Source organism: Budorcas taxicolor, chromosome 7 (genome assembly GCF_023091745.1).
Source record: "Budorcas taxicolor isolate Tak-1 chromosome 7, Takin1.1, whole genome shotgun sequence".
In the NCBI taxonomy this organism is placed as follows: Eukaryota; Metazoa; Chordata; class Mammalia; order Artiodactyla; family Bovidae; genus Budorcas; species Budorcas taxicolor.
In genome coordinates this window covers 109595094-109611712 of record NC_068916.1, presented here as the reverse complement: position 1 = coordinate 109611712, position 16619 = coordinate 109595094, and the positions used below count along the sequence as shown (strand labels likewise).

The window sequence follows — 16619 nt, the reverse complement described above, 5'->3', positions numbered from 1 at the left end:
CTGCTTAAGTACCTGAACTTCAAGGATAAAGAAGGGATTTGTAGACCTCTAAGCAGAAAAAAGTAAGTCATCTGTAAGAAGGGGAATAGCAAGCTGATGTCAGTTCTGCAAGGAGGCAGCGTTCAGTGCCAGGAGATTATAAAGGAAGGGGTACAGACTGCGGAGGTTAGGACCAAATGTCCCACTCCCACAAAAGTTACAAAGCGTCCTGAAAATATAAAGTGGCCAAAAAAGTCATGGAAAAAACTTGGGGAATGTATTGTTGCTATGCCTTCTGGGAACAGAAAAAACAAGCCCAAAGCAAAACAAACAAACAAAAAACCCAAACCACCTGGTGAGTCAGTTGGTTCAGTTCAGTTCAGTCGCTCAGTCGTGTCCGACTCTGTGCGACCCCCATTAACTGCAGCACGCCAGGCCTCCCTGTCCATCACCAACTCCTGGAGTTTACTCAAACTCACGTCCATCGAGTCAGTGATGCCATCCAGCCATCTCATCCTCGGTCGTCCCCTTTTCCTCCTGCCCCCCAATCCCTCCCAGCATCAGAGTCTTTTCCAATGAGTCAACTTTTTGCATGGGGTGGCCAAAGTATTGGAGTTTCAGCTTTAGCATCAGTCCTTCCAATGAACACCCAGGACTGATCTCCTTTAGTAAATCCAGTCAGTTAAGAAATAAGAGGAAAAAACTGTGATGAAGGGCTAGTGATGAGCATCAAGTCCACTTAAAGGCAGAATTCAAACAAATGAATAAGATGCAGAATATAAACAGTGAAAGCCACACTGGTATAAAACAAAGATATGACAAGAGAGAATCTTGTTGAAAGTTGTAAAAGGAGTCACCAGAGAACTAAAAACAGAAATACACACACAGGTTCACTAGCATAGCCACAAACTGATACTTTCATATAGAGCTGCCAGACAGACAAATGCGGACTAAGTAGACAAAGACGGATCAAACTGATATGTGTGTATTAAAAAACTGTGAAACTAAGAAAAGGATAAGAACAGAACAAAACGACCCAAAAGGATTTGAGAGTAAGTACACGAGATTGTTTAAGTACATATAGAGAAAAAAAGAGCAAGGGAGAGAGAGAATAAGATACGACTTCCTAAGAAAGATATAGAAAATTAAAAATCTTAGAACCAGTTTTAAAAACCCTTAAAAATTTGATGAGAAAATTATGCAAGACAATACACACAAAGCGAAACTAGGAGAAAACATTTAATCTATCTGTGCATATGATACAGATTACACACAAAGACATATATGTATAAACAAAAGATTACATATATATATAAAAGGTTAAGACATGAATATATAGAGAGCTCCTATAAAGCAACAAGAGAAAAACACATAAAAACACATAAAAATTACTGAAAAACAGAGCAAAGAATAGAAAAGAGAATATAATGATCAGGACTGGTCAGATGTACATGCTGATAAAGAGGCAGATTCAAAGCATCAGTGATACTAGGTTGGTAAAGCCTTGCAATCTAGCAGCATCCATAAAAGAATATAGAATGAACATATGATTCTCTCATGGAAGCTACTTCTTGGAATATATGCTAAATATTTTCACTTGTACGTAATATGCCTCAAGGATATTTATCACAATATTATGTATAATTTTTAAAATTAGAAAAAACCATTTGATTTGAACTGGGTAAATAAATTATAGAACTCATGGTATGAAAAACCACATAGCAACTAAAGAAATGAAAACATCCAGCTGTATTCAATGTGATAGAATTATGGTCCCAAAGAAGGCTCTGAGCTCCAGTCTCAGGACTGTGAACGTGCCATGCAGCATGGCGAACGGGCTCTGCAGATGTAGTTAGGATTATGAATCACTGTCGCCTTAAAATGCAGAGATTACCTTGGATCACTTAGATGGTCCCAATGTAACTGTATGAGCCTTTAGAAGCAGAAGAGGCAGGCAGAAGAGTCAGTGAAACAGACCTAAAGCATGACAAGAATCTAACGTGCCTTTTCTGGTGTGAAGATGGAGAAGGCCAGATATTGAGACAATCATAAGCAGTGGAATAAGCTTGGAAGCACATTCTTTCCCCTGGCCTGCAGAGAGAAGCGCAGCCTAATGATACCTCGATGTGGGAACTGTGAGAGTCTATTCACGCTGTGTCTCACTCTGACCTACAGAACTGTAAGATAACGTATGGTGCCATAAGTGTTTGAGTTTGTGGTAATTTGGGATGCAGCAACAGGAAACTAATACATCAATGGAAAAAGTTTCCAAGGTGTATTGTTAACCAAAGAAATAAATAAGACTGCAACATAAAAAGAAACAAATGCACTTAAGTATATGGCATTATTTATATATTTTACGCTAGATGCCACATAGCCTCAGCCACAGCCATCATCCCTTCTTTCTGATCACTGATCTGTATTTCAGCTTGTTTTCTAAGACATGACAAATAGTTTTGAAAACCTTTGAAAATACTTGCTGTGGTTAACGCTCTGAAGTAGCAGAATTGACCCAGGAGAGCACAGTAGAAATGCATGAGAACACAAATTAAGTACTATACATGAAAAAAACAAACTGAAACACTTGTTAGTGAGTGAGTCTTTGAAAGGCCTGAAAACAAATGACATTCAAGTTCATCCTTGAATGTGGAATTTTAGATTCCTAATTTACTTTCCCATATAATCCATGTTTTGAGTTAATTAGACTGAATACATTATGTTAGGAAATAAATGCATCACATTTTGATCAGTAACAGTAGGTTGGTCTGGGTGTAACAGACAGAATTTTATGAATGACCCCCATGTATAATTAGCTCTTATAATAAATGCCCATCCATCTGAGTGTCGGTTGATTCTACAAATGTGATGAAGCAGCATTCCTTGGACTATATTAATTTACATGACAACAGGAAGATGATTTTAGGTAGATTTAATCAAATCACATGTACCCTTGAAAAGCAGAGAGTTTTCTCTGGTTGGCAGCAGAAAAGGAAGTCAGAGATTTGAAACACTTTCTCCCTGAGGTTGTGGGGAGGCACGTGGCAAGGAATGAGGCAGCCCTGAGGCGCTGAAAGCAGGCCCTGGCTGAAAGCACGGGAACAGGGCCGCCAGCCGCACAAACATGTGGAGGTGAACCTGGCCAGTAAGCTGGGGAGCTCAATGAGTTTAGAAGCAGATTCCTCCTCAGAGTTTCCAAATAACCACCCGCACAGCTAACACCTTGGTTTCAGTTTTGTGAGACTAAGCACGGAACCCAACAGAACCCTCTGACTTTTGACCTACAGAACTGAGAGATAATCAGCTGTTTCAAGCTGCTAAATTTGTGGTAATTTGTTAGTCAGAAATAGAAAAACAAATATACTGGGTATTTTGCAGTTAGTAAATGGTAAACTGTTCATGGGATTCTGCAAAATACCCAGTATATGAACAGTTTACTGTTGGATATTAGGAAAAGCAAGGAAATTTCAGAAGAACCCCTATTTCTGCTTCATTGACTACACTGAAGCCTTTGACTTTGTGGATCACAGCAAACTACAGAGCATTATTAAAGAGATCAGAATATCAGACCACCTTACCTGTCTCCTGAGAACCCTGTATGCAGGTCAAGAAGCAACAGTTAGAAGCAGACATGGAACAATGAACTGGTTCCAAGTTGGGAAAGAAGTACATCAAAGCTGTATATTGTCACCCTGCTATTTAACTTACATGCAGAATACATCATGTGAAATGCTAGGCTGGATGAATCACAAACTAGAATCAAGATTGCCAGGAGAAATATCAATAACCTTAGATATGGAGATGATACCACCCTAATGGCAGAAAGTGAAGAGGAACTAAAGAGCTTCTTGATGAAGGTGAAAGAGGAGAGTGAAAAAGCTGGCCTAAAACTCAAAACATTCAAAAAATGAAGATCATGGCATCCAGCCCCGTCCCTTTATGGCAAATAGAAGGGGAAACAGTGGAAACAGTGACAGACATTTTCTAGGCCTCGAAAATCACTGCAGATGGTGACTGCAGCCATGGAATTCACAGACGCTTGCTCTGCTCCTTGGAACTGAATATTCGTGTCCCCCCAGAATTCATATGTTGAAGCCCTAATCCCCAGTGGAATGTTATCTGGAGCTGAAGCCTTTGGAGGTAAGTTTGGAGGTAAGTTTAGATGAGGTTGGAGGGTGGAATTCCTGTGATGGAATCAGGGCCCTCAGAAGACAATGGGAAGACCAGACTTGCTCTCCCCTGTGAGGACAGAGCGGGAAGGCTGCAGTTGGTAAACCAGGGCAAGCCCGCACTTGGAATCGGACCAAGCTGGCGTCCTGTTTGGGGACATCCAGAACTGTGGCAATGGCAATGGCACCCCACTCCAGTACTCTTGCCTGGAGAATCCCAGGGACGAGGGAGCCTGGTAGGCTGCAGTCCATGGGGTCGCTAAGAGTCAGACATGACTGAGCAACTTCACTTTCATTTTTCACTTTCATGACTGGAGAAGGAAATGGCAACCCACTCCAGTGTTTTTGCCTGGAGAATCCCAGGGACGGGGGAGCCTGGCGGGCTGCCATCTATGGGGTCGCACAGAGTTGGACAAAACTGAAGCAACTTAGTAGCAGCAGCAGAACTGAGAGAATAAATCCCTTTTCTTTAAGCCTTCCAATCTGTGGTATTCTGTTACAGTAGCCTGAACAGGTTAACAAAGCCGTTGAGGCGAAACACCTACAAAGAACCGCCCTACCCAAATGAAACTAGTGACCCTGTTTCTTCTGTTGAGAAACTCTCAAGTCTTAGCCAAAGTGCGTAAGCTGGATTTTTTGTGAGCACTCCTTGTGCAGAAGCTACACGCTTGAGATTGCACCAAAGACAAGACATCAAGCAAAGTCCTGTTTCCATGACTGGTGGTGCAGGCGATGACTAGGCCTCTGTCTACTGGCTACTTTGACATCTTCCATTGAATGATACACTTCTCATTTATGAGGCAGGCAAAATACTTTGTAAACCTTTTTCAGAATTTGTTTTTGAATTATTCAATAATACTAAAATCAAAATCCCATGTTCAAGGAATGAAGTTAACAAGACTATTATTATAGTAATACCTGAAAGTGCTTCTTCTGAACCAGAAATATATAAAAAAAAGTATTCTACCTACCTTACTCTTCCAGAGAATTATTCATTTTTTCCACAGTATTTCTGAATTAACTGCTCCCCAAATAATTTCTTTTTAACTGCAGCCATGAAATTAAAAGATGCTTGCTCCTTGGAAGAAAAGCTATGGCAAACGTAGACAGGGTATTGAAAAACAGAGACACTACTTTGCTGACAAAGGTCCATCTAGTGAAAGCTATGAATTTTCTGCGACCGGGAGGAGCAACCCCATGCCCAAGGCCAGGGGCGGCGGCTGGGAGGAGCAACCCCATGTCCTAGGAGTGGTGGCTGTGTGGGCGCAGGAGGGCCTAGAGGAGCCATCCCACATTGAAGGTTAGGAATGGCGGCGGAAGGAGATACCCCTCATCCAAGGTAAGGAGCAGCGGCTGCGCTTTGCTGGAGCAGCCGTGAAGAGATACCTCACGCCCAAGGTAAGAGAAACCCAAGGAAGATGGTAGGTGTTGTAAGAGGGCATCAGAGGGCAGACACACTGAAACCATACTCACAGAAAACTGGTCAATCTAATCACACTAGGACCACAGCCTTGTCTAACTCAATGAAACTAAGCCATGCCAGCGGGGCAACCCAAGACAGGCGGGTCATGGTGGAGATGTCTGACAGAATGAGGTCCACTGGAGAAGGGAATGGCAAACCACTTCAGTATTCTTGCCTTGAGAACCCCATGAACACTAGGAAAAGGCAAAATGATAGGATACTGAAAGAGGAATTCCCCAGGTCAGTAGGTGCCCAATATGCTACTGGAGATCAGCAGAGAAATAACTCCAGAAAGAATGAAGGGATGGAGCCAAAGCAAAAACAATACCCAGCTGTGATGTGACTGGTGATAAAAGTAAGTTCCGATGCTGTAAAGAGCAATATTGCACAGGAACCTGGAATGTCAGGTCCATGAATCAAGGCAAATTGGAAGTGGTCAAATAGGAGATGGCAAGAGTGAATGTTGACATTCTAGGAATCAGCGAACTAAAATGGACTGGAATGGATGAATTGAACTCAGATGACCATTATATCTACTACTGCGGGCAGGAATCTCTCAGAAGAAATGGAGTAGCCATCATGGTCAACCAAAGAGTCCAAAATGCAGTACTTGGATGCAATCTCAAAAATGACAGAATGATCTCTGTTCGTTTCCAAAGCAAACCATTTAATAAAACAGTAATCCAAATCTATGCCCCAACCAGTAACGCTGAAGAAGCTGACGTTGAACGGTTCTATGAAGACCTACAAGACATTTTAGAACTAACACCCAAAAAAGATGTCCTTTTCATTCTAGGGGACTGGAATGCAAAAGTAGGAAGTCAAGAAACACCTGGAGTAACAGGCAAATTTGGCCTTGGATTGCAGAATGAAGCAAAGACTAATAGAATTTTGCCAAGAAAATGCACTGGTCATAGAAAACACCCTCTTCCAACAACACAAGGGAAGACTCTACACATGGACATCACCAGATGGTCAACATCGAAATCAGATCGATTGTATTCTTTGCAGCAAAAGATGGAGAAGCTCTATACATTCAACAAAAACAAGACCAGGAGCTGACTGTGGCTCAGATCATGAACTCCTTATTACCAAATTCAGACTCAAATTGAAGAAAGCTGGGAAAACCACTAGACCATTCAGGTATGATCTAAATCAAATCCCTTATGATTATACAGTGGAAGTGAGGAATAGATTTAAGGGCCTAGATCTGAGAGATAGAGTACCTGATGAACTATGGAATGAGGTTCGTGACATTGTACAGGAGACAGGGATCAAGACCATCCCCATGGAAAAGAAATGCAAAAAAGCAAAATGGCTGTCTGGGGAAGCCTTACAAATAGCTGTGAAAAGAAGAGAAGCGAAAAGCCAAGGAGAAAAGGAAAGATATAAGCATCTGAATGCAGAGTTCCAAAGAATAGCAAGAAGAGATAAGAAAGCCTTCTTCAGCGATCAATGCAAAGAAATAGAGGAAAACAACAGAATGGGAAAGACTAGAGATCTCTTCAAGAAAATTAGAGATACCAAGGGAACATTTCATGCAAAGATGGGCTCGATAAAGGACAGAAATGGTATGGACCTAACAGAGGCAGAAGATATTAACAAGAGGTGGAAAGAATACACAGAAGAACTGCACAAAAAAGATCTTCATGACCCGGATAATCACGATGGTGTGATCACTCATCTAGAGCCAGTCATCCTGGAATGTGAAGTCAAGTGGGCCTTAGAAAGCATCACTATGAACAAAGCTAGTGGAGGTGATGGAATTCCATTTGAGCTGTTTTAAATCCTGGAAGATGATGGTGTGAAAGTGCTGCACTCAATATGCCAGCAAATTGGGAAAACTCAGCAGTGGCCACAGGACTGGAAAAGGTCCGTTTTCATTCCAATTTCAAAGAAAGGCAATGCCAAAGAATGCTCAAACTACCGCACAATTGCACTCATCTCACACGCTAGCAAAGTAATGCTCAAAATTCTCCAAGCCAGGCTTCAGCAATATGTGAACTGTGAACTTCCTGACGTTCAAGCTGGTTTTAGAAAAGGCAGAGGAACCAGAGATCAAATTGCCAACATCCGCTGGATCATGGAGAAAGCAAGAGAGTTCCAGAAAAACATCTATTTCTGCTTTATTGACTATGCCAAAGCCTTTGACTGTGTGGATCACAATAAACTGTGGAAAATTCTGAAAGAGATGGGAATACCAGACCACCTGACCTGCCTCTTGAGAAATCTGTATGCAGGTCAGGAAGCAACAGTTAGAACTGGACATGGAACAACAGACTGGTTCCAAATAGGAAAAGGAGTACGTCAAGGCTGTATATTGTCACCCTGATTATTTAACTTCTATGCAGAGTACATCATGAGAAACGCTGGACTGGAAGAAACACAAGCTGGAATCAAGATAGCCAGGAGAAATATCAATAACCTCAGATATGCAGATGACACCACCCTTATGGCAGAAAGTGAAGAGGAACTAAAAAGCCTCTTGATGAAAGTGAAAGAGGAGAGTGAAAAAGTTGGCTTAAAGCTCAACATTCAGAAAACAAAGATCATGGCATCCGGTCCCATCACTTCATGAGAAATAGATGGGGAAACACTGGAAACAGTGTCAGACTTTATTTTTTGGGGGCTCCAAAATCACTGCAGATGGTGATTGCAGCCATGAAAATAAAAGACACTTACTCCTTGGAAGAAAAGTTATGAGCAACCTAGATAGTATATTCAAAAGCAGAGACGTTACTTTGCCAACAAAGGTCCGTCTAGTCAAGGCTATGGTTTTTCCTGTGGTCATGTATGGATGTGAGAGTTGGACTGTGAAGAAGGCTGAGCACCGAAGAATTGATGCTTTTGAACTGTGGTGTTGGAAAAGACTCTTGAGAGTCCCTTGGACTGCAAGGAGATAATCCAGTCAATCCTAAAAAGAATTGGTCCTGAATATTCAGTGGAAGGACTGATGCTGAAACTGAAATTCCAATACTTTGGCCATCTGATGAGAAGAGCAGACTCATTTCAGAAGACCCTGATCCTGGGAAAGATTGAAGGTGGGAGGAGGGTTCGACAGAGGATGGTTGGATGGCATCACCAACTCGATGGAACTTGAGTTTGAGTAAACTCCAGGAGTTGGTGATGGACAGGGAGGTTTGGCGTGCTGCAGTCCATGGGGTCACAGAGAGATGGACACAACTGAGTGACTGAACAACAACAACAAATGGGTCAAAGACATCAAATGTAGAAGATTCACACTGATCCATGTAATTCAAAAGAAGACTTCATCTTCTGAAGACAGAGAATGCTTCAGCTTTGGGGCAGGCAACCACTACGAGAGAGCACAGATATAAACTTCACGGTCCCGCCCCCACGCTTCAGTAGATAATCCATGAAAGACAACACGGAAAGTGTCAGCTAGAGTCTCACCTAGTTACTCTGCGATCCTTGGAAAGAAGCACACTTGCAAAGAAGGATCACTGTTCACCTTCAAGCCACAATACTTTGATGTTTCCCACTCAACATTCTTCCTAAAAGGGGATCGCTGTCAAAGGAATCTTTCCAGCTGGGAGTCATTCCCTTGCAGCCCATACAAGAGGCTGTCACACACAAACTACATCAACATAAAGAAGACTGTCCTCCCAGAGACCCCATCGTGGGTGGTAGAATTCTTTGCTCAGCTTTTTCTGAATTTCAACTTTGCAGAGCATTGAGGGTCAGAGGAACAGAATACACAGATGTGCAATATGGCATAACAGGAATAGAAATAGCCCAAATTGCCAATTAAAGTAAGGTTTGTTTAAAACAGAAAAGGTATCACGATAAAGTGATAATATCCTTCCTCTCATAGCCAACGCACACCTGCTTGGAATAAGCATTTTTAAATAGAATCAAAACATATCACCTCACTTAAAACCATATTCCCTTATAGGTGAAATCCCCATCTTTTTTTATTCCTCTTTATTCACATTAATCTTTGTAGATCATCTATATAAACAGAAACAATGCATGCCTTTGTGCTGTTCCCACCACATAAGGACATTCTGGGTAGTCCTCTTATGACTACATTTTCCTTTTTTATGCTTTAAAAAAAATACTGCCACAAGTAACTAGAAAAATCTTTCCTGCCCTTTCTTGAGGTCACTCGGTTCTGCTGCTCCACAGTCAGGGATTCCGTGGCTCTCATTCCTTCAGCAACTGAGATCTGAACAACAGTTGTACATGAACTTCTAAAGACTGCAATGCAAGGGCATTAAGTAAGAAGCAGGCCATGTCTACTCAGTAATCTCATGTCCGTAACCCTTCAACAGGCTTCTGCAATAGTGAAGACATTCATCTCAATTCTGAGGTATTTCCTTCAAAGGAAGGTAACTTAGATGCTATTTTTATTCTCTTTTTCCAGGTTAAATTTTCCCAGACACAGGGACTGTGTCTCATGTTTACTTTCTAAGCTCTCCTCAGGACCAATAGCACGTGCTGTGTGTGGGGAACATGGTCACCCTGAGCTAGAGGCTTTGGTTGGTCTCTTAAAACGTTTTTTTAGTTTTTCCTGGTGTTGTGTTAAGAGATCCAACCAGTCCATTCTGAGGGAGATCAACCCTGGGATTTCTTTGGAAGGAATGATGCTAAAGCTGAAGCTCCAGTACTTTGGCCACCTCATGCGAAGAGTTGACTCATTGGAAAAGACTCTGATGCTGGGAGGGATTGGGGGCAGGAGGAGAAGCGGACGACCGAGGATGAGATGGCTGGATGGCATCACAGACTCGATGGACGTGAGTCTGAGTGAACTCCGGGAGTTGGTGATGGACAGGGAGGCCTGGCGTGCTCCGATTCATGGGGTCGCAAAGAATCGGACACGACTGAGCGACTGAACTGAACTGAACTGTGTTATTCATCATGTTTTCAGCTGGAGGAGAGGCAAAAGAAGAGTACAAAAGGGAAATATGTAGGAGAAGGAAACAGAAATTGAAGAAAAAAGTCACTAGAGAAACTGTGAGAAGGCAGTGAGTGAAGCCTGGAGAGCAGGAGGGCAGAGGGGAGGGGAGAAGGCACCGCGCTGCCGGTGAGGGGGGCCAGTTCAATGGGGATCTGGCCCACGCTGCAGGTCCTCTGCTCTACACGCTCCCCACTCTGGTTTACTGCTCATCCTCTCTAAGTCTTCACATATAAATAAGTCTTCACTAATAAATACTGACAGTGCAAGTCCAAGGGGAGCTCTGCATGGGCTTAGCTATCAGCATATTTCACTCACAACATCACAAACCATGCTGCTTCAGATGATTTTCATTTCTTGCTGGATAGCTCAACCTCTTCACTGGCCTCCCTGCTCCTGGACATCAGGCTACCATGAGGAAGGGTGTGCCTGTAGTTGAAGTCCCTCAGGCCTTCTCAACCACAGAAACACAGACCCTCTTTCACAAATCATGCAAGCCTCTCAGGACAGGTTCCCTGCCTCTCACTCAAGCCCCAGTTCTTAAGTGAGCTTTACTTTTTAGCAATATCCAAAGACCAGCAGTTCATGCCTTTGCCTTTGGTTTGTTATGATCTATAACAACTTATTGGAGAAAAGGAATAGTCCTGAAATTTCCTTTTTTTGCATACTGGTTGCCTATCAAACAAGAATCTTTTTCTTTTAAAACCCAACACAGACATAACCTCCTCTGGCAAGGTTTTTCTGATTCAGTTTCTTTCTAGATGTTTTGAATAGCTTTGCCTTCTGTAGTGTCTTTGAATTTGCAAAATGCATCAGTTGGTACACATACATATTCTTACAGCTATGTGTCAATGTGTCTATATGCTCTATAAACTAGTGAACTTCTTAATCTCTGTATCCAAGATTTTGGCACATACCAGAAAATTAGCTAATGGTTGAACTGAATTACTGACATTATTCAACATTTACAGAAGCACCAAGTCATTTAGAATGTAACAATTGACATGATGTTTTATATATAGAAATTGGAAAATTTCTAGACATGTACTTCAGAATTTATTGTGATTCAACTGGGAATCAAAAGAGAGAAGCCCACTCAGAATTTTAAAAACTTTTGATATCATTATCATTGCCAATAATGACGTACAGAAACATTCCATACATTAGAGAAAAATACCTCCTTCCCAGGCATTAGTTTTAGATCTCCACGTTCTTACTACTGAGCTATAATTTTAAGAATATAGGTTATTTATTTTTGCTCCAATTTTTTTTCTGATAAAATGTCCCTGCTATGCCTGAGTCACTGATCTATTTTAGTCTATGCTTATAAATAAAAAAACATTAGAATATTAACAGAATTGTATGTTATTTCTTCTCTGATGGATGTAATCTCTCAATTCTTAGAAACTACATTTACATTTTACTGGTAAAATTCTCATTATAATATTTTAATGCCTTCAGCCTTGCACCAAATCCATCCTCCAGAGGTCAATGCTCAAACGAAAATAATAAGAGACAAAATCTCCCCAGAAAAAGAGTAAATATCACAGGAACTGACAAACTCAAACAACAAAACCACCCACATTTGCTGTTCTAGTCTCTCAATGCTTATTAACTCCTCAGAAGAATCTTTTTATTGACAATAAGTGGACCCAAGCAGGAACAACATTCACAAGAACAAGAGCCAGAAACAAGCTTATTGTTAGTAACCTTAAACCTCACTGTCCCTTTGAATCATACTTAATCCTGATTTAACAGTATGTGGGGGCCTTCCCATGGTGCAGTGGTAAAAAATCTGCCTGCCAATGCAGGAGACACAAGAGATGTCGGTTGGATCCCTGGGTCAGGAAGATCCCCTGGAGAAGGAAATGGCACCCCACTCCAGTATTCCTGCCTGGAGAATCCCATGGACGGAGGAGCCTGGTGGGCTGCAGTCCACGGGGTCGCACAGAGTCAGGTGGGACTGAGCGACTAGTACGCATACACACGGCACGCTGGTGTGTGTTTTACACTCAGTGAAGTTCAGTTTTTAGACAAGTGCAGCACCAGAATCTCTTTATCCAGGAGTATGCCCTTCATGTCACATTTACAAGGATGGAAAAGTATGCAATGTGCTCTGACACATAACCATTATTAGTATATACTCAAAACTTTATTCAAGAGTGAGTTCAGTGTCTCTCGCTTCAAGTAACAAGACACACAACTTAAAGCGGCAGAAATACTGAGAGGTGTCAAACAGAACTCTAAATGCATTCTCTGCCTTCTTCAGCACAGTTATGTTTCTCTTCATAATTACAAGACAGCAAAAGCAGCTCCCAGCATCACAGATAGACTCCAAGATGACAGTGAAAAGGAGAGAAGACCTTTCTGCCCTTGGTTCTCCTTTTATTAAAGGGAAACTTCTCCAACAGTTCATGAATAGATGGCCCCTCAGAACCCACTGGTGAGGATTGGGTCATATGCCCTTGGCAGCAAGGGAGGATGAAGAAAGAAGTTTTAGCCCTTTCCATCTTCATAAAAAGTAGACTGGTTCTGTCAACAAGGAATTAGAAGTCAGATGGAAGCAGGCTTAAATGTGTCAAACAATGTAAAGCTGGATAATGCATATGTTGCCCTTTATAAACACAGATAGCGGGTTAATGCTGCTGCATTTGTTTTGCTTTCATTGACCTCCAGAACCGTTTCACACACGTTAGTAAAGACCATGAAACCTTAAAGGGTCTATGAATGGAAATAAAAATTTTGAGAACTGATTTTTGTTTTCAAATAACTTACAGTACCATTTATTAAGGTATTGTCTCTCAACTTTAACTTTGCCTTTTACAGTCCTTTGTGAAGCTGGGACTGTGTTACCAGCCACATTCTTCCTTGCTGGTTTCCTGTGTGACTCTGTTTTAGAGGGCACCAGGGAGATGGTGGAGGCTGGAAGAGGATGAAGGCACTTGCTCCCTTTCTGAGCCTTGCAGGGGCAGATCCTTTGGACAGCAACCATTGTTTCCAGTTTTTCCAGCACTCACAGAACCAATCCCGGGCCCCTCTTCAGTGACACCCGCACTGGTTGGCCAGACCACTCTTCTCCAAAGTCTGAGGAGCAGCTTCATGGGCAGCTCCTCACAGTCGGCCTGCACACAGGACTACAGAGCTCCTCCTTTACACGTCTAAATTTTAATCATCCAGCCTCTTTACTGGGTTTCTCCAGTCCAAAAGGAGGCTGCGTCTCAAAGCTGCTACCTCTACAATATATCAGCCTAGTGTTGCCCTTTTGTCTTTCCAGTTCTTCAATATCCAGTGTTAATTCTTTATCTTAACTCTAACAGGCTAAATTTATTTCTTTTTTAGGGGAGATTACAGATTTTAAAAATTTAACAAAAGGAACTTCCACTATTTCATCCTTTTTTGCGTCCTTATAATCATGTTCATTTCCTCTATTTCTTCACTGTTCAGATACCATATTTGTCCCATAACCTTAAAGGGTTAGATGGCTTTGTTTGCAACTCTTCATGCCCATCACTATAATATTTAAAACAATTCAAACAAAATAATCTATTTCTTTGAGATAGCAGACATATTTAGTATTTCTTCAACCGTCTCCTTTTATTTTGCTAAATTCACTGTGCACTCTATATCGCAAGTTTCTCCAGGCTCTAAGTTCACGGCTTTGAAATTCATATACGCCCAAGAGAACGGTGGTTAGCAAAAGAGAGAAGGCAGCATCAGAGGGGGATAAAGGAGAGTGACGGTGATTTTTCTGAAAATGGAGGGACAGTAGGGTATCAGTGGAAACAAGGAAAGGACTAGAGGTGGCAGAAACGGTGAGCTATCAGAGGAGAAGAACTATTCCCTGGTTATCTCTATAAGTAAATAGAAAAGGGAGCTTTAAGCTTTGGCCTTGTGCTTCATGACAGATGACATGAGGACACTTCCCAAATGTCCAGACTGACTAGACTGTTTAACTTGGGACAACCTGGAATTTATTTCAAGAGGCTGAGTATCAAGAAGGCTTAAAGACTGTACTTAAAGACTGACTGAATGAATTCAAACCCAAAGGGGAAACATCTTTCATATTCACCGTCAGTTCGGTTCAGTTCAGTCGCTCAGTCGTGTCTGACCCTTTGCGACCCCATGAATCACAGCACGACAGGCCTCCCTGTCGATCACCATCTCCTGGAGTTCACTCAGACTCAGGTCCATCAAGTCCGTGATGGCATCCAGCCATCTCATCCTCTGTCATCCCCTTCTCCTCCTGCCCCCAATCCCTCCCAGCACCAGAGTCTTTTCCAATGAGTCAACTCTTCGTATGAGGTGGCCAAAGTACTGGAGTTTCATATTCACTGTAAAAGCTTTTAAAAATGCTATTTGAATCTAAAAAGCACAAGAAGCAAGATTACAGTTACACAAATAGTGTGAAATATTTGGGGCAAGAATTGAGATGACGTAGGGGCAAAGAGAAGGGTTTTAAGGTTTGTCACCTAAGGGATATAATTATGCTTGCAATATATTTCCCAAGTAACTTGAAGTTTTCAACCTCTGTGGGTTCAAAAACCAGCATAGATACAGTCTTTAAAGTGTGTGATTCAGAAGAAATGTGAGCTATATCAATGATTACTTAGAGTTCCCAACTGTCTTATTTTTTATAGCTTTCTATAGCCATGTAGCTGACAATAAACTATTTCATAAATGTCAGCTACTTCTCACAAGTTTTAAATTTCTTCTTTCTACCTATGAAACACTAAGAAAAAACGCATTAATTTTTTCTCCAAGTTAACCATTATTTTCAGCAATCAGAGAAAATCTGATTTTTTTAAAACTTCTGTCAAAGAATGCTTGACTTGAATGTAGTAACCTGCTTCCTAAACTGAAGCTTTGTAGAGCTTTGTGAGTAGGTAAAATAACACAGTTTTTGTTTTAAATTTGTTCTGGCTTTAGATTCAATAAAAGGATCATCAAAGTGTCCAAGGATGTACTAGACACCATTGAATATATGGGAAGATCTTCACCAGTTGAGTCTGTTTTATCTAGACAAATATTCCCCTACTAATTCAATACAACTGAACTAAGAACTACATTTTGTGTGTGTGTGTAAATAGGGGCGCATGTTTCCATCAGCTTATAAAGCTTTATTCCAGTTTAAAGTGTTAACACACTTCTTCTCCCTTTCAAAAAATTGTCAGAATTTATTCTCCTAATTTACTCATTTCTTTTCTTGAAAGAAAAATCAACAACCTCTATGTTCTAAGGTCTATATTTATCTCTTTGAACCTTTTCCCACTTCCTTACTAAACAACAAAAACAATAAAGAGCAAAACTCAAGAAATGCGGAGAGAAAAAAACAACCATAGGCACCAAAGGCTGATCTTATTCAAAACAACAGAATGAAAATGATTCTTACAAACTTATGGCATTATATATGAGGACTGCATCTTTCAGAGTCTGAGTTATCAACAGAAAATACAAATTTGTTCAACATTTTCTAGTAAATAGTTCATACAGTTTTTCTGTAAATTTTATGGTTTGTCACTGAAATATACTTCTTAAAGATGACTCTGTAAAAGGAAGACATTACCGAGAGTTACACTATTGCTGTCACTTCATACTTACAGCAACTGCCTCCAAGATCTGTTTGACAGCATCTGCAGCATCTCGTTCACTGTAATATCCCTTTTCCACAATCCTAAAAAACACCATGAAATGCTCTCAGACACATGCATTCAATTGAGCAGATGTTAAAAGAAGTTAAATTAATGTTAAAGAAGATTTATCTAAACAATTACAGCAGGCTACCATAACACAAGGGGAAAGATTTCCATAAGTTGGCAATCTAGAAGTCTTTAGGTTTATTTAGGAAAATGGAAAACATTTATTTTGCCTAGGCTTGAAGTATCCATCCTGTTGGGGACAAAAAATTCTTTTCAAACTCTGTGTTGCAAATAATTTTAAACCTATAACAAGTAGACAATTATACCATGAACCATCTCATTTAATTGTCATACTGCTTCAGCAATTATTAATTCATGGCCAATGTTGCTTTATCTATCTAATTACTTTCCCTTCTCATCTATTATTTTAAAGCAAATATCAGACATCATATACTTTC

The 16619-nt window shown here is 41.0% G+C and overlaps 1 protein-coding gene across 1 annotated transcript in view; it reads right to left on the bottom strand.

Moving 5' to 3' along the window:
* CAMK4 (calcium/calmodulin dependent protein kinase IV) overlaps nt 1–16619 on the bottom strand; it is a 272208-nt gene that overhangs the window by 71328 nt on the left and 184261 nt on the right. Inside the window, exon 5 of the mRNA XM_052644106.1 lies at nt 16124–16196. Coding sequence (XP_052500066.1) covers nt 16124–16196 — 73 coding nt within the window. The remainder of the gene's footprint in view (nt 1–16123; nt 16197–16619) is intronic.